The 19,352-nt window shown below is 38.0% G+C and overlaps 1 protein-coding gene across 3 annotated transcripts in view; it reads left to right on the top strand.

Moving 5' to 3' along the window:
• The window catches only part of stw (laccase), a 35,609-nt gene that overhangs the window by 11,311 nt on the left and 4,946 nt on the right, over positions 1–19,352 (top strand). For all 3 annotated transcript variants that reach the window (XM_089472107.1, XM_089472108.1, XM_018010005.2), the window contains exons 2-4: positions 14,878–15,355; positions 17,224–17,984; positions 18,049–18,233. In XM_089472107.1, the coding sequence (XP_089328233.1) occupies positions 14,878–15,355; positions 17,224–17,984; positions 18,049–18,233 (1,424 nt within the window). The remainder of the gene's footprint in view (positions 1–14,877; positions 15,356–17,223; positions 17,985–18,048; positions 18,234–19,352) is intronic.

Below are 19,352 nucleotides of genomic sequence, written 5' to 3'. Positions count from 1 at the left end.
ACATTTCATACATCATGTGCACACACATACATACATTGATATAGATGTTTGTATATATATATTTATGAATTTATAATTAAAGCAGCGTGCATAATCAAGTAACGCGAAAGCGCATTGAAAATATTGAAAAGAGACAAGAAGACAAGAGAAATATCCACAGCGATAACCTTGAAAGGCAATCTAATTTAGATATTAATATTAATATTGCACATATGTTGGCTCACATGCCTACACATACACACACATTCACACACATATGTATATTCAAGCACAACATGCAATAATTAATTTGAAATATTTGCAAGATCTTAAATACATACTTGATTTACAGTCTGCATAAACACACTCACACACACACACGCACACAGTCTTGTTATTTACTGTCAAAAATTGGTCTCTAATAAGTGTAACGATCGAGCTGATCAACATTCCATTGGAATGCAAATCGGACACCCATGCTGGCAAGAGGGATCGATCATAGAATACCCTGTAGCAATCGATCGATTCTTTACTTATTTAACTCCTCTATTAGTTGGCGATATTTGTGTATTAGCCTAGTGTGAAGAATATGGCATGACAAACATCGTTAAACACCTATCGTATATCATGATCCAATTTTATATAGCGTTTAAGTGATAGCATTAATCTAGTATCAGTAATTAGTAGAGTTTGTATTTCAAATATTCTATGTATATGATATATATGGAGTATATCGGATATCGTATATCGTATATATTATCATATTTCGTATATTGAATTTCTTATATCGTATTATTCTATATTCTCTTTCTTAAACTCTCTCTCTCTCTCTCTTCACAATAGCATATCCCCCTTGTTGACCAGCTTTTGTTTACAGGATATTTGCAGTGAATTATTTTACTAAGTAACTGTTAAATGCAAAATTTGGTCACCGATCGGGTTTTCGACTACTTATTTTTAATTCGATTGCATTCACGCACATGCATGTATAGAGATATCGAGATTTTGTACATATTGAGACAGGTGGGCACGCATCTCAGGTCTTGTTTGTGGGTTTTTCAAATACTTTTTCGTAATATTTCTTCACTTGTTGAGAGTTAAAAAAAATACAGCCATAATGACATTTTTCTTCTTCTTGAAGCGCTTAGCAACAAATTCAAAACAAAAGATCTAAATCTTCTGTTGTTCAACGGCTGAATTGTGTGGAATATGCTCTCAGGGTCTGATCTGAATTTGATTGAGATTGTCAGGCCGCTTGAAGATCTGGAGCAAATGATATTGTCGTTGCAAGTCGAGTTCTTTATTTTTTATTACGTTGTATTCTTTTTTATTTATTTATTTTTTTTTTTTAGGCCATGAATCAAGCAATGTCGACATTTCACGACTGATTTAATAAAACTTTGTGAATGAGGGAGAGAAAGAGTGAGAGAGGGGAAAAAATAATGAGAGAAAGCGAGAGTAAAGATGGATACAGGTATACAGAGAGGGATAAAGAGTGAAGCACAGAGAGGGAGGGTGAGAGAGAGAGAGAGAGAGAGGCAGGCAGAGAGATAATTGCTTGCAAGATATAATCTCAACCCCTCTCAGGTTTCCTCTAAATAATTATATTGTCAAACACGATAAAATCAACATCTCTTTTACTCCTGATCAATAATCGACAGATCCATATATTATACTTTAATGGCATCGCATTTTGTTGCCTTGGACAAGGCTATTAAACGACACAGTTAATTAATCTAAATTGGTATTTACTTCTAATTAATTTCTGTCAAGCGCAACTGAATTCCAGAATCTCGAAAGATACACTTCCATTGTAAGGCATCATAGACATTTCTCTGAAACCGGTCCAAGAGCGCGCTCTATAGGCCTAGTGAATGGGAAATAATGCGTCTAGACATCTACTAGCTTCAGCTAAATGCAACGAGTTCACACTCACCACACATACAATGTGTGTGTATGAGTGTGTGTGTGTGTGTGTGTGGGTTTGTTTGTGTCTAAGAAAGATTCGAGCTTGGGCAATCAGGCTGCGCGTGCGAACCTGTTGCGAATCGCAGGCTGCAATTAAAATAGCAACAGAAACCGCAGCGAACGAAAGTGCTTCTGGCGCTGCTGGTGGCAACTGGGCCAGCAGCAGCTGCCAGCTAGCTAGCCAAGTTACCAAGTTACCAGCTAGCCAATAAGTCGAGTTGCCAGATCGTCAGTTTGTCAGGTAGACTAGAGGTTGCCAGCCGGTAAGCGATGCTATTGCTATTGCCGTTATTAGCGAGACTCACACACACACACACACACACACACACACACACACACGCACACACACACACACACACTCACATGTGTGTTAACCTAAATTGATTTGTGTGTGAATGCTGCAACTACTAGGTAAGGCAGCCAGAGCCACATATAACCAGGCCAATTGGAGCATTCACTAAACTGGATCAATTCACCAATTCGCGAGCCGCAATAAATACAGGTACTTCCTGTTGGTGCTCTCGATCGCCGAATTAGCTTTTGATGTATTCATGTTTATTTCTCTTAATTTTCTTCTCTCTATCTCTGCGCATTGCAAAACATCAGCGACGACAAGTATGAGTTTTGTGTTTTAAGTTTTTCTCTCGCAAATCAAGTGTCAATTAAAAGATATATCTAGTAGACGATCGTAGAGCCGCACGTCCACACATTTGAGCCGTTTTTCTCTGAGCTTGTGGTCAGAACGGTAAGTACGTGCGAGTACGCCATGGCATTTGGGTCAAAATATTGGTCTTGGTTTTCAACTCGTTTGCGCAAAACTATTTCAATGGATTTCGCAAGCGCGCTTAACGACGATTGCCGTGTGTTAAATCGCGACAAATTTGCCATTTTCCGCAGCGACGGGGCCAAAGCGCACAATGCATCCATTCATTATGTCGGCAATATGAATTATGAATTATGAATTATGATTAGCATTGCTTGAACTCAAGTTTCACGCTATAAATTATAATATCAAGTATACGCACAGATGTACAAATAAATATTTAATTTCGTCAGAAAACAGAAAAAATATAATAGCACCATCAAGATAGTTTCACATAGATAAAAAAATATGCGAAATATCCGAAGTTTCTTCTTTATATATAAATATAGTTCCTATACGAAAAGAGTAATACAGATCTTAGCTTTGATAGAAATATATGTATATATTTTTTTTACTTTAGCTAAAAATTAAAATATAAAATAGAACCACTTACATTTTCTTATGGCATTTCAATGATTGCTCATTAAATTACTTGTTAGATAAGTATATGAATTCTAAGGCATTAATTAGTCGCACTCATAATTAACAATGTAATATGTATGAAAATTAGATTTGTTTTGATTCTGGTTTAGAATAAACCGCCAATCGTTAGCAGCTCAATGCCATATCATTCTGAGAGATTGCATTCCTACAAACCTGAACATAAATTGAGTACCTCTTAATTGAACATGGCACTAAGATAGTTATTAGCGAGGCAGGCAGCCAGGCAGCCAGGCCAGTTGTTGTACGAGTTTTAATTGTAACGGCTTTCGGGGTGCAATAAACGATCCAAATCAACCAATATGGCTAAGCATTTTCATTGATTGGCGACACGTAATGCAAATGACGAAAACACTTGCCAAATATGCGACTCTGATTGGTTTTGGAATTGGATTTGTAGTGAATTGAATTGCTTTTGACGACCCCCCTTTATCCTTTAGCGAAATTTCACTTTCGGTAAAACTACTTGCAATGCTGCACTAATAATATATATTTTTAAATTACTGCAAATTACAAGAGTTTCCACGCATTCGGCGCTTGTGTATGCAATTTTCCCATCAAATAATTACAGCAAAGCAGGCGAAGCAAAATTAAAAATAACAAAAAATTGTCTGGCTTTTCATCTGTGCTGTGGGCAAAAAAAAAAAAAAAAAAAATAATAATAATAAAGAAGAAAATAATTATACAATAGAAAAAGAAAAAAAAAATAACAAAACAAAGTTCAATAGTTTCCGTAAGACTTTGTAAATTGGGAAACATCACGCTCGTTGTTCATGGAAATTTCGTAGAGTTTTCCAGGGCCAAGATAATTTGAGGCTTAAATCAAAATTTAATTGTATTAATTTATTCAGAAATGAGCTATAATTAAAATGTTAATAAAAGCGCAATATTTACATTATTATTTAAATTTATATTTTGAGATATTTTCGATTTGTAATTAAAAAATAACATAAAAGCTAGGTTAATGTAACTACGTGTAGTATTTACATTAGTATTTTGGTCTTTCTGTGATTTGTAATAAAAACAATAAAGTGCCATAAATGCCAGTTTAATGTGACTAGAAAAATCAACCAGATAGAGTGTGAGAGAGATAGAGATAGAGTAAGAGAGCGACAGATTGGAGTGAAAGGTAAATGTACCTACATTTAAGTCGAGTTTAGGATTGTGTTTTTGAGGAGCTGGGGGATCATTTAGCAAAAATGTAAAAAGAAATCACACACTTTCTTGACCAAATCTTATAATTTTGAAGACCAAAAGACACAAAAGATCGTTCATTTCCCTTTCACTTCATGTTCCCTTTCATGTTATACATTCATATTTATTATTATTATTTTTTTTTGTTTACGTTGGTAAGTGTTTGTACCCTACAATTTGAATTTGAAGTCGGCATATGGAGTCTGGTAAGGTTGATGTTTGATGTTTCTGTGTACGCAGCCCAGTCATATAAATAGGAACATGTACAGACAGTTAACACACGCCAGGCCAATTAAATGCAGAAATAAAAGCCTAATTCGGCCAAGAGTGGAAAAAGCATCGAAGAATTGTGAAATCTGTTTGGCAGGCTCAGCGCGATGCGATGCGATGTGATGGCAAGGCAAGAGTAGCAACTGTAACAGCAGCGGCCACAGCAAACAATCCAAGCAACAAAATCAACATGAAAATGAAATTAAATGCTGATAAAAAAAAAGCCAAACGCAATGAGACCGTAACAATTTTCCCCTTCATCCAACCTACCGTTGCTTCAGTCGCTGCCGCCGTTGCCGCCACCGCAAGCTGTTGCTGTGCTGCGGCTGCGGCTGCGGCTGCTGTTGCCGCTCTTCTGCTTCTATCTCTGTCTTCTTCGCTGTCTTCGCGCCTTCGATTCTGAGTGGCGAGCACAGGAAGTCAAACAGAAGACGAGAATGTAAGCTTGAGAAGTTGAGTGTGACCAGAGCTGTGTGCGCTCGTGCGGCACAAAATACACTAAGCAAAGTGTAACTATTCAATTGAAGCGTTTAATTTGAATTTAACCCCAACCCCAATAAAAAAAAAGTTAACAAATTAAAGAGAAAGATGCAAGTGGAAGAACCGTGAATGTCGTAAATTCAAACACGTTTACTTGTAATGTCAATGCAAGCTATTTTGGCTATGGATGATTAAAGTGTGGTTTTTTTTTGTTGTTTTTGACATTTTCACGTAGCTGTAATTAACAGCAACATCTAGTTTGCTAGTTTGTTGCATGCTACGAACATTGACTGTTGCATGGCCGTTGAATGTTGTATGGCAGCATTTTCAGTTTACTCCGCGTCCCGCTCTCACTCTTTCATTCTATCTCTCTTTCTCATTCGCTCTCTTCGGGACTAATTGCCATGCGTTGGTATCGCCATTGTGTTTAATTTATTACATTTTCTTTTTTAGTATTTTTCTTTTTAATATTTTTTTGGCGCAATTTTGTGCACGTGAATGGAACACCGGCCACCGGCACGGTACACTGCAATTGCCAATCGCATATGATACAGCAAGGCAACAGCAACAACAGTAACTTAAAACAATGAGTTGCAATTTGTGTGCATGCCTGTGTGTGTGTGTGTGTTTATGTGTGCCTTCACGATGCGGAAGACAAATGGCCATATTCCAGAAGGTATTTGGTCACCAAGTGAAAGGTATATATGTATGTATTTATATAAACACCTATACTCACACAAACTTACAGCTTGTTAGTTTTGGCAAACTGTGGCAAATTGATTGTCTACCTGGTGGTTAACGCCAAAAGACATCTTCATTAATGATATGTGGTTACGGCCCTGAACTTGAACGCATCAACAACACATTGTTAACGAACGGCAGCGCGCAGATGATTAACAAACTGAACAGGCCTACGCGGCCATCAACAAAGCCAAGATATTTACATACACAGCATTCATTATACACTCGTATATGATTTGACAAGTTCGATGCACGCGACGCGCTAGCAACAGAGTGCAAGAGGGACAGAGCGAGAGAGCGAATGAGAGTGAGGGGGAGAGAGAGAGAGCTGGTAAGCTGAGCTCAACAATTCGCGCCAATTAATGGGCCGAAGTAATTCCCGCTCATCGTTAAGTCAAGCGACAGCCGTGACCACTCGAAACACTGTTAGACGCATAACTGTAATCTGGTTGCGAGAAAATCCCATTCATAGTGAAACAAGCAAATGAATCAATGAATGAAATCTCTGTCTCGTCGACGTAGGCATATTTATATATGTATGTATGTGTGTGTGTGAATATGTGTGTGTGCATGTATATATGTATTCAAATTGATCGTACGTCATCATAGTTAATAAGCAACTAATTTATGGGGCCTGCCGCTTCTAATAGAGCACACACTGTGTCCCATATATACATTCACAGACATACATATACATACATATATATACATATACACATAGTCAACACTATATTACTCATGCGCATTTACATTATGATTCGTAAGCTTATGTTAAAGCTAAATGCTGCAAGTTTATACAAAAAAGTTTGTTGCTTAAGTCTTTCATTTCTATGCCCATACAAAAGTCTATTTCGAACAGTTACGTCTGTAAGTCTATTATTCTCAAGTCGAGACTTTTACATTTATCTGCTCAACCTTTTCCTTTAACAAAGTGTTTCACCTGTCGAAATTTAACATTGATTGTTGTAAAATCGTTTCGTAAACCCAATTATAAAAGGCATTTGTGCATTTTTAGTAAATTTAAAGTATTTGTAATAGATGACAAAATATTAAGGTAATCTTGCAATCGGAATTCAAATATTTAAATTAAAGTTTTTGTTTTTAGAATCTTATTATTGAATTGGATAAGGAGTAAAATGAGAAAGTGGACAGAAAATAAGTTTATGTATATGTATGTATATTTTGAATTAATGGCAGTTAAAATAATAATTGAACATTGAAGGCAAGTTTGTCTACTTAGAGTATTAAATATATAAAATTTATGGTCCCTGGCGGGAAACCAGTTTTATGTTAAGCTTACTAAAATATTAGATATAAATACAATATATAGCTAGTAGACCCTTGGCTGCATAGGATTTCCTTTATAGCCAATGCTAAAAGCCTCTAGATAATCTACATCAAGATAATGTAATAAAAAATGCTTTTCAAGTCACTTAAAGTTCTGAATGGCAGCTCGGGCTTATTTTTTGTTCATTCAATCGGTTCAATGACAATAAAGAAAGAAAATGACTTTACCTATTGAAATATCATGATTTTTAATTGCATAATAACACTTATACAGCTCACCTGTGTGTGTGTGTGTTTGAATGAAATGAAAGAATTGCAGCTTGAAATGCACATTTTTCCTTACTCTGCATGTCACCCTGGCGATGTTGGAATCTACATTCAGGCATTCAGTGTCATAAGCCTACACATTCCTAAAAAAAACTTTGTCTAGCCACACCCATTTTGACTCGGTTTGAGCCATGTGAGTGAGTGTGCGTGGCAACGAGGTCAATTCATTTCGAATCTACTTCAAATATTTTGGCCAAACAAAATCCTCCAGTTGATGATGAAAAGCACAAAAATCTGCTCTGCTTGCTTGTCTGTCAAACGAAACGGACGGAAGGTCGTGGCTTTCAATTACCCTACTTATTCATTTATAAAAGCAAAAAGCGCACAAATCAGACATCAGACATCAGCCACAATGAGAGGCGACGCAATGCGGCGTTGCCTGCCCTTCTAATCGCAATGGCAAGCGCGCAGTTTTCAATTCAGTTTATTTGCATGAGTTGGAGCCGAATGAGAGGTAGTTTCCTGATTACGACTCTATTTTGTAATAACTGTTCCACAAACTGGTTAAAGCGCCCGAATCCATTCAAATTATGGTGGGTTAGCTGGATCTATGGGTTTTGTGGAAATGTAACTAGCAGAGGAAATGGCGCTTGCGGGGAGTCCATAATGTGGTATATCTATAGAGATTGGAGTTGATCTAGTTTTGCCTGTTCTGCTCTGAATTGGAGTTGATCTAGCTTCATTAGTCAATCCATCTCTATTTCTTTCTCTCTCTCTCTCTGTCTCTCTTTATATGGTTTAGCATAATATAGTTTGGTTAATATATATAGGATATAGGGTCTGTTCAATTCCAGCACATACTTCAATTTGATACTGCCTAAATATGATAAAAATACATTCCTCAAATAAATATAGAACAATTTATGACACAAAGAGAATCAGCAGATCTCGGCCTACATAGAAGTATGCGCAATACCACAGTACCCACAGCTATGTCAAAAATTTAGGTTTATAGTTAAAGTAATTAAGATAATTATTATAATTATAATAAAGTCAAAAATAAAACAAAAGTAAAAATTGTAACAAAATTTCATAATTGGTCTCTGACATCAGTGGAAAGTTAAGTAGCCGTAATTCCAAATTGAACAATGACACAACACTTACCATAACAAAGGCAACATCAGCAACATCAGCGACAGCGACAGCGGCGACATAGTCAAACCACATCAAAGAAATGTATAAAGAAATAAAATCGCACATGTTTCATAACCACGACTAGTAGTAGCTAGAGAGTCGTAAAGGTTTTGTAAGTTCAGTCCACCAACCTGAACAGACAATCGACTTCAAGTACAGCCAGAGTCTCTCCCTCTCTCTCGCCCACGATCACGAGCCTTGCTCAGGCCTAACAATGGTCAAGCCGCGAAATTCTACAAACATTTTTTGGACTACATTAAATTGACATTATCTGGGCCCATTAGACCCCCACAGTCCGGCTGGCGTGCAGCCAAATGCACATTAGAATTAGGCGGCCAGTAAAAGTGAATGGGTCCAATTGGAATTTGCAATAGAATTAAGGAACATTTAGTCGGGCTTTATCGTGAGCCTTGGCACACGCTTATTGGCAACGTGACCGAACAACATTTGTAGAAACTCGAGCATTCGGCAAATGGTATGAGGTGGGCGTGTTTGGTTTTTAAGGGCGTTACAAATGAATCATGCAGCCATAAAATTTTGAAGTGCTACAAGGTTTTTCGACGGAGGCGAAGTGAAAGTTCGCCTAGGCTGTAAAAAAAGGGGCGACAGGGCGCCAAAACATCGCGTGACCTTGCTGTCAAAGAGACAATAATACTAACAGTAAAAGTAATGATAATAATAATAATAATAGTAATTGTAATAGCTCCAGTTGAAACAACAACAACAAAACGAAGCGAAAAACCAGTTAATAAGCAGCAACATCGACTAGGGGCCATTGCGCAATACCCTAGCATTACGAGCACACACAATTAAATTACAACCGCAGCCTGCCCAGCCGCCAATTGGCTGGAACGCGAGCGCATTTCACATGGCAACCAAGTCAAGTCGCGCCAAGTGACCATAACCTCAACAACTTGGAGCATATTTTTGGCGCAATTTGCGAAAGTCAAATCTGATTCGCATTACATTTTAATAACGAGATTTGCCATCTGCGCGCTCCTGATCTATCAAACAAACTAAGCCTAATGAATACTTAACCCCTGGACGAGATAATTTCAAATAGTGAAGAAAACAAGAGTAACAAAACAGAAACAAAGTGGGATTGACTATCAGATTAACTTTCACTTTGGCAGTTTACAAATCTATTAAGATTTATGGGCGTACCAAAAGCTTGTATGTGTGTATGTATGTATGTAGGTATATTGAGGTCCGGCTCGAATAACGCCTTTTGTATTGTACGCCTGCCTGCCGCAGTTCCGTTCACAAAAAATCACAAAAATGAAAAGTATTTAAAAGTAAGGCACTGAGCCATTGGAGCAGCTCAGCCAGGGGCGGGCCAGCGCATTGAGATACGCTCTGCCAACATTCTCCATTGCTGCATATGAAAATGAAAATTAAATGTGAGTTTTAACTCAATGCAAAAGTCAAAAGGTAATGAGACAACGCTTAGCAAAATAAATTATTGTTTTTATCTAATCACATTAGAGCTCAAAAAGCTTATTAAAAATTGCTGTATATATATTTTAAAACGAGTATATTTGCTTTAAATCTTCAATTATTTTAATTCGTATTTTTGTTGATTTTTTTTTATAATTGCTCTGTCCACACTTGAAATACTAAATGCAATTTTTGTGTCACTCACAACTACACTCAATTTGCTTGCATGTCTCTTTTAAGCAGATCCCGTTAGATTTGTACACGCTCTCTCTTGTCTTTTGTCAACGAAATTGCAAGTTTCTCTTGCATATACAAATTTACACACACACATGGTTAAGCAGTCTTGTGCATACACGCACTAATACATTCGTATAAGTATGTATGTATATTCTAAGGCTAATTTTGAGTCTAAGAAAAGGAGTCAATCTGGAATCTGGCTGCTCTTTTGCGATTTCCCATAAGTTGCCTTCCAGTTTCAAAGCACTTCCATAGTTGTTGGCTAGCATAGATTTTGCTGTCATTTTGTGTAATTGCACGAAGTCGGTGTTGAGCTAATTAATTTATTGCTCCATTGCCTGAGCGCACACGCTGTTTTAGTGTCGCTAATTATCCAACAGTTGAGTTTTCGGTCTCATTGTGAAAGTGAAGCAAAATCAGTTCCAGCCGCAATGGCGCGAGTGACTAAATCTGATTGCCAACGCGTGCACTCGCGCAAGCTTACTCATGTATGTATGTATGCATACATGTGTAAACAGACACACACACACAGGCAAACGCTGTCAGCTTGTTTCTATAGCCGTTTCTGCACGGCGCTGCGCTATTTTGTTGCCCACCTGATGACAACTAGCAGCTCTAAAGCAGCCAGCTGCAATAGCAAAACGTTAATCAATTTCAGGCAGTTTGCCAGTATAATACAAATGCATAAATAGAGTTTGTTAATGCCACCAACAACAATATGGCGACGAGCGGTCACTTGGCTGTGCTTTTGATCATTATGCCCTTACACACATACCCACACATGCATACATATATGCTTATAAACATATGCTTGCATGTTTGTTTGTAGTTGATTTTTTTTGTTTTGTTTTTCATTTCGCTTTTTTGCAAATGCTTTTGCACCACTCTCCCAGCTGCAAAGTGAAATGTTACAGAAGCAAACATATTAACATATTTATGGACTTACTAACCTCAGCAAATACTCGTAAATTTAAAGTTGTGGTCTCGTGGAGAGCTAGTCGAAAAATGAAATACAGTTAGCTGGCTGGAAAATGCATATAACTGTTATACAGCTCTGTGTTTTTGCCACGGGCCAGAGCCTACAAGAAGACAGGTGAAGTGTATTAATGACGTGTAATTAAATACTGAAAAAAAAAAGAAAAGGAAAAGTTATCAGTAAAGTGTGAAACATTTTACTTATTAATTACATTTAACCATAGAGCTGTGAACTCTTGTATAACAGTTCGATTTTCAAGCAGCCCCATTGATTAAATTTGTATTTATGTAGTCTAATTTTGAGATGATGATTATGTTGGTATAACTAGAAGCTTTAACTGTAGTCTATAAAACCTACAATGCCACCTACAAGGTATCACCTTACCAATCGCCCACGTTCAGATTGATTTCTCTTTTTTTATGCCCAGCTGAGATTAAGAAATATACAAGAACCAATACTACTGTGATATAAACTTTTAGCCGTTCTATACGTATATATGTATATCGGTATATCTGTGTGTCTTTAACTAGCGTGATAGAGCAGCTGTTAAAGGTAATTTTCATGGTGGTAATTTACATAATCATAAAATGAACGATTACCTGGGTGTTGCCAACAACAATCGTAGCTCTATTCAAGGTTGCCTAGCGACGCTGCAACAGATTCGAAACCAAATCCGAATTCCACACAATACAAAAGAATCCAATTCGATTGACCCATAACAGGAAAAAAAACCACACAGCCTTCGGTATATCAAAGAAAAACTGTAATACTTACACCTGCAGCCATTATAGCCACATATAATCGAGTAGCAGCATAAGGTAAAGCTTTTTTGCTTTTTGCTCAGTTCAGTTAAAAGTAAATTACAAATAAGAGATCAGCAACTCGACATGAATTAATTATTCGAGCAATATCTGTATATATCTACATATGTGTGTAAAGGCTAATGAATAATCATAATCCGGGTTCGAGTCACGGGGCAAAGTATGAATGAATGTTGTATTACTATAGAGTTTAGCCGAGGGCTTTAAAAGGTATCCAATAAAATAAAGGTTGATTGCTCAGTATATAAAATTAATAATAGATTGTAATGATAATGGCAATGACAATGATCATGAAAAAAAAAGTTAAAATTATTATTATTAATTTATATATATATATATATATATATCTTATATTATTAATATTTTTATTTGTAATATAATATTTCAAAGAGGATTTATTTATATTGGTATTATTTTCACTTTAATCATGATCATTAGCATTGATAATAATAATAGTAACCCAATAAATAAAAATTTATAATAATAAATAACAATAGGTTGTTAGTAAAAATAATTGCCATTAATAATATTGTTAAATAGATCAACAATAGTTAAAAATAGTTTTAATAATAGCAATAACAATAAATACTATTAATAGATGCAAAAAAAAAAAAAGTATAGCTGCACAGTTTTTAGATGTGTGTAAATATCGTATATGTTTGCCGACTTTATGTAGGCCATACAATAATTGTTTACACACACCCACGTTGGCTGGTTACATATAGACATTTTGCCACATTTGGCCAATGCCAAGCGACTGGGGCTTCGAGTTCTTGCCACAAGTGGTTTTCGGGGCCGGAAAAGTCATTAAGAGCATAAAGTTTGGAAGGCGAGGTGACCTTGCATTTATAAAAATTTCACACCATTTCGGCACCAAAGTTCTATGCTAATGCTAATTCACAGCTCTGGCGAATTTTGTTATTGTTTTTTTCAATACAAATTTAGCAATAATTTTGCTTCCATTCTCTCTAGATATCCAATTGGGAATTTAAAAATATCAGTCCAATTATTGCGGTTTCTTTTATAAGACCGAAACAAATGTCGCCAGGCCATAAAAGTCGAAGATATTTTGTATGAGAAAATTGAATGTAGATTGAAAATTCCATAATGCAGAAAGACCATTTTCTAGCCAAGCACACTTCTAACTGCATATGACTTCATAAATATATATACTATAGAGTCTATTTATACAATCACGAAAAGAACAATAAACTCATGTCTCCAAATGGCCAGGGACAATCAGAAATCAGCGAGTTGACAACTGCAAATGGCCAGCAAATGGTCAACTTCAACAAAAATCGTGGGACAAATTGAAAGCAATTTATCTCTTTAAATGGATCAATGCCTCTAAATTGTAGCTTTTGTTTAACTAAATAGATAAATACATACACACGCACACACATACTTATAATACATTTATTTCTAATGCTCGCTGTGAGTGAGTAAGGCACATGCCGAGATTTCAGATCCTAACTTAGGATATTATAATGCTTATTGACCTTGTATACCATATTATTGCTATCAATTGTTATGATTATGTATACAGACTGTGCTCATAGTTCGTTTCCATGTTCGTTCGTGGTGTGAAAAGAGTATATTGGCTTTTATAGAAATTCTAGACAGTTATTTTCAATAGACCTAGCTGCTCTTGAGCCATCAACGAGCATCGCGCAGTCAGTGGCGCCCCACTGCATTGAACTTCCTATTGATTTCTTGGGAAAGTATGAAATTGTCTGGGAAGCATATGGGAATTCTATGAGTGATTACTCTCTAGCAATTGATTTACGACTGAAAATGCAGTTCACGTACAAAGTTATTCGCATTCGCATTCGTATTTGCATTCTGAATAAAGTTCGTGACCTCAATCATTTGTTTCACTTGAAGTGTAAATTGCATTTATACGATATTGAATGTGTCTCTACGAGAGTGTTGATATTTATGGGTGTGTGCAGCTCTATTTTGTTTTTGAGAACTGCAACAAAAGCCTATGGAATTGGAAGTTTTCAGGCATACAAAGTCGAGCTGCATACGAATTTCTCCTCTTTGGCAAGAAACTTAGCAATAAACTTGGCTAATTGCACACGCAATGGCAAACGTGTGTGAAATAAGTTGATAGAGACATAGATATACTATACTTATATATATATATATCTTCACAAATTACCGGTTCATATATATAGATTGGTTGCGTTTGAAGTTGCGCATGCGTAAGATCGTATATCGTAGCTATGCGATATGATATATTAGTCGTAAAGCAAATGCCAATAAAAATTAATATCTTAAGCGATTTTAGCTTTAGCTTTTTTTTTTTGTTTCTAGCCAAAAAGCAAATACTAGAGTTTTGCACTTAATTAGTTACTGCAAACGGCGCATTGCGTCATCGTTGGAGCTGATTGAACTCTGGCGATTGCATAAACCGACAGACACACACACACACACACACACAGATACATACATACATATAGCTGATACAGATACAGTTAGAGATACAGCAACTGTAGCCAATTTGCACTTAATTTAAAACTTAGCTGGGCACGATTTTTTATGAAGTACAGCGGCCACGTCAATTTTTTTGTTGTTTTTGCTGTTTTTGTTTTAATTAATTGAAAAACTCCAAGTTCACAATTGAACAAAAAAAAATATTTATTAACAAATTTACTTGCTGCTATTGTTGTTATTGTTAGCTGGTTTTCACTTCATTTATTTCGTTTCTTTGTTTGCAGACAAACAACCGGATCAAACATCGGCGGGCTCCTACTGGCAGCAGCACGTGGTCACGCCCAGCAGCTCGACGCCCTTCGACTCGCCCTTCTTCTCGGCGACGCATGGCCTTGTGCAGACGCACCCCTCGCTGGCCGGCGGCATACCCGCCTCCCGTCCGGTGCCCCTCAGCAGCAATACGCTGGGCAGCGGCGTACCCGCCAGCAATCCGGCTCTGACGGCTGGCAGCGGCTATCTCAACTCGCGCGGCAGTTTGCCCACCTCGGCGCGCTATCCGCCCAAGATTTCGGGCACTGTCGTCGAACCCAATCCCAAGTCGCCATTCCGTCATCTGGATTTCTCCACCAGCGCCACAGCCGAGCTGCGTCGCAATCCCGCCCTGTCCGCACCCGATGAGTGTGCGCGTGCGTGTCGCGAGGGCGAACCACCAAGGATTTGCTACTACCACTTCACGCTGGAGTACTACACGGTGCTGGGAGCGTAAGTCCTTACATAAGCAAAGTATTGAACGCTAAACCCGTAATGTGAGATCTGTCTGAGATACATACATATAACTAAATTTGAAAGTCTGACGATCACCTGACGGACCATAAACCAGAAATCCAATCAAGGCTCCACACAAAAAAAAAAAAAAAGAGAGAGAGAAGTAAAAAGCCATAACAGCCAATGTCCGTAGGAGTAGGTGTCTCTCCACCTATACATATATGCGATCCCAATAAAAAATTAAGTTAGACCTCTGCAAAGCCAGCGAATAACAATCCATGGAAGTTCAGGTTAAGGCAACATACACACACACACACACACAACACACAATTAAAATGCATATTTCTATACAAATTCAGCTCGAATTAAAGCACCAGGAAAAAAGCGACTTCATAATATAAGGCAAAAAAAAATCTGGGGAAAAAAACCTCTAAGCTGTCACTGCACTGCATCGGAGCGCGTGATAGGTGCATAGACATAGACATAGAAATAGACATACATAATACTTAATTCCCACGCCATAAGCTGTTGGCTGTTGCCTGTTGGCTGCATTGCCATAATATTGTAGACAAAGAGCCGAACACAGCGGCGCTGACACGCTGAACGATATGCAGGGAGTGCAATGTGTAAACAAACAACAACAGCAGCAGCAGCAGCAGAGACAACTGCGACAGTAGCTCCGGTTACGGATCTCAGCAGTTGCCCTAGTGCCTCGGCTTGAAAACCACAATCCGTAGTGCCAGCCTAGAGCAAACACAGTTGTCAGCAGTTCGACAACCCCGCCAGCCTCTCTTTGCATTTCGCAAAAACTAAGCAAGAGCTGAGTAGGATATGCATGACTAGCAAATGCCCTGAAAAGGACTTAATTTTCATGTTTGGCATAGGTATACATGAAGAAAATGCATGACTACGAGTCCTTAAGAGATTTATAGAAATATATATCTGTTCGTAGGTCTGTCTGCATATCTATCTATATATCTGTCTCTCTCTCTCCCTCTCTCTCTCTCTCTCTCTCATTCTCTCCCTCTCATTCTCTCCCTCTCCCTCCCTCTTTTTCTCACTCTCTCTCTCCCTCTCTCGCTCTCTCGCGCTCTCTCTCACTCTCTCTCTCCCTCCCTCTCTCTCTCTCAATCTATCTCCCTCCCTCTCTGTCTGTCCCTGTCTGTCTCTCTGTCTACCTAACAAGAGCAAGGGACGAACAAAAACTACCGAAGATCATTCGAGTTGTCTGTCGTATTTATATTTGAGTAAAACGAAGTTAGAATGCTTATAGCCCATTGGTCAGTTAAAGCTGACGTCGGGCTCTACATTTGAGGGCGTCTTAGTGTGTGGGTGGAAGCTGTCCTATATAAAGGGCAGCAGATGCAGCATTTCTTCAGTCGCCCAGGCCTGGTGGGGGTCAATTGTACACTGCAATAAAGTGAAGTGTGTGATCATTCAGCTAAGTATTAATGACTTGGAGGAAATACTTAGAAGAAATTCATAGAGGAAAGACTTAGAGGAAGTACTTAGAAGAAATTTACAGAGGAAAGACTTAGGAGAAATTCATAAAGGAAATACTTAGAAGAAATACTTAGAAGAAATTCATAAAGAAAATACTTAGAAGAAATTCATAGAGGAAATACTTAGAAGAAATTCATAGAGCAAAAACTTTGAAGAAATTTGTAGAGGAAATACTTCGAAGAAATACTTAGAGGAAAACACTTAGAAGAAATACTTTCTGAAAATACGTAGAAGAAATACTTAGAGGAGAGACTTAGAGAAATTTGTTGGGGAAATATTGCCACTACTCGTTTCAAATAGAATTTTAAAATACATATTAATTTATAAATATTATTTAAACGCTAATCATGTATTACTTACAGTGCCTGCCAGGTGTGCACGCCGAATGCAACGAATACCGTTTGGAGTCACTGTCAGTGCGTTTTGGCCGATGGCGTTGAGCGCGGCATTTTGACGGCGAATCGAATGATACCCGGTCCCAGTATACAGGTGTGTGAGAACGATAAGGTCGTCATCGACGTGGAGAACCACATGGAGGGCATGGAGGTGACCATTCACTGGCATGGAATCTGGCAGCGTGGCTCGCAGTACTACGACGGCGTGCCCTTCGTCACCCAGTGCCCCATTCAGCAGGGCAACACGTTCCGTTATCAGTGGACAGGTAATGCGGGCACCCACTTCTGGCACGCCCACACCGGCCTGCAGAAACTGGATGGTCTCTACGGCAGCGTCATAGTGCGACAGCCGCCGTCGCGTGATCCCAACTCGCATCTGTATGACTTCGACTTGACCACACACATCATGCTCATCAGCGACTGGCTGCACGAGGATGCCGCTGAGCGTTATCCGGGACGCCTGGCTGTCAACACCGGCCAGGATCCCGAGTCCATGTTGATCAACGGCAAGGGACAGTTCCGTGATCCGAATACGGGCTTCATGACTAATACGCCTCTTGAGATATTCACGATTACGCCCGGTCGCCGCTATCGGTTCCGCATGATCAACGCCTTCGCCTCGGTGTGCCCGGCTCAGGTGACCATCGAGGGCCACAATATGCAGGTGATTGCCACGGACGGCGAGCCAGTGCATCCGGTCAATGTCAACACGATCATCTCCTTCTCAGGTGAGTCCTGCTCAAGCAGGTGTTTACTTTGATGAACTACATACATGTACATCATTCTATATAGGCGAACGTTACGATTTCATCATCACTGCCGATCAGCCTGTGGGCGCCTATTGGATACAGCTGCGCGGTCTTGGTGAGTGTGGCATACGACGAGCCCAGCAACTGGGCATCCTGCGCTATGCCCGAGGCCCCTACCAGCCTGCCTCGCCGCCACCCACCTACGATGTGGGCATTCCACAGGGTGTGGTAAGTTCCAAAAGCCTCTCAAGTCAATGCATTTTTCGATTTTACACAGAGACAACAAATGAGCAGAGCTACGTAACTCGCAACGTCTTTGCAGGTTTCATGCCTTGAGTCTGAGTTTTAGTTGTGAGAATAGAAGTTTTAAATGATTATATTTAAATGTAGACAGAAGGAGGCGTAGCAGACTGGTTAGGAATCAATAAAAACTTAAGTCCATCTAGTCAAGTTCCGTTAGTTCATATGCCATTTCAAATCGATCTCATTAACTACAGAGCCTAGAGATGGAAAATATTCAAGTAATACATTGTCTACTGTATAAAGTATAACTTTAAAATTTTCTTCTATAAACCTCATATTATATCATAAAAAAAAAAGAATATCAATATATTATTATACAATATTTTACCTAGGTATTTTAGCATAGATATGAAAACCTAAAAGCTAGTTACTATTCAATATAGAGATTTCATTTATATAGGAACAAATTATGATAGCTCTAATTTTTTTTTTCATTAAAACTAAATAGAAGAAGAAATTAGTTGTGTTTCTTAAGAATTTCTATAAAAATGTAACAGGAGTCTCATTTGCATTCTTTTTATATGAAATAATCCTAAATATCCTAATTGGAAATGAATTTCTTTAATTTTTAAATTGGCCATTAAAATTAGTAGTATTTTAGAGCAGTTTAAACATTACAAAATACAAATAGAGTTTTTCTTCTTCTGAATTTGGTGCCATAAATCGTAAATGTGAATAGAGCCCACTTGTCTGAGCTAAATCACATATATATAGCATACGATCTATCAATGTAAGTACAATGTATTATATGAAGTATAATACTAACAATTTTATAGCAATTGTAAATAGTAAATAGTAAATAATTGTAAATATCTGAAATGTGCCCAAAATGCAGCTGAGACACATGATTTGCATAGTTTAATCAATTTCTCTATATCTCTTTCAAAATCCTTTGTGCAACAACTCCCCCACACTATGTAAAATACCACCACTCATGCAAACTCGAATGTGGTTCTCCTGCACCTGTATATATATATATATTAAACTGAACACCAATCAATAAATCCTTTGCAAATCCGACGACTGACATTGAACTATAAAAAA

This window comes from Drosophila arizonae, chromosome 5 (genome assembly GCF_054131065.1).
Source record: "Drosophila arizonae isolate 15081-1271.41 chromosome 5, UAZ_ARI_1.0, whole genome shotgun sequence".
NCBI classification, from domain to species: Eukaryota; Metazoa; Arthropoda; class Insecta; order Diptera; family Drosophilidae; genus Drosophila; species Drosophila arizonae.
Note: the sequence above shows the minus strand (reverse complement) of the source record. Positions and strands in the feature narration are given on the sequence as shown.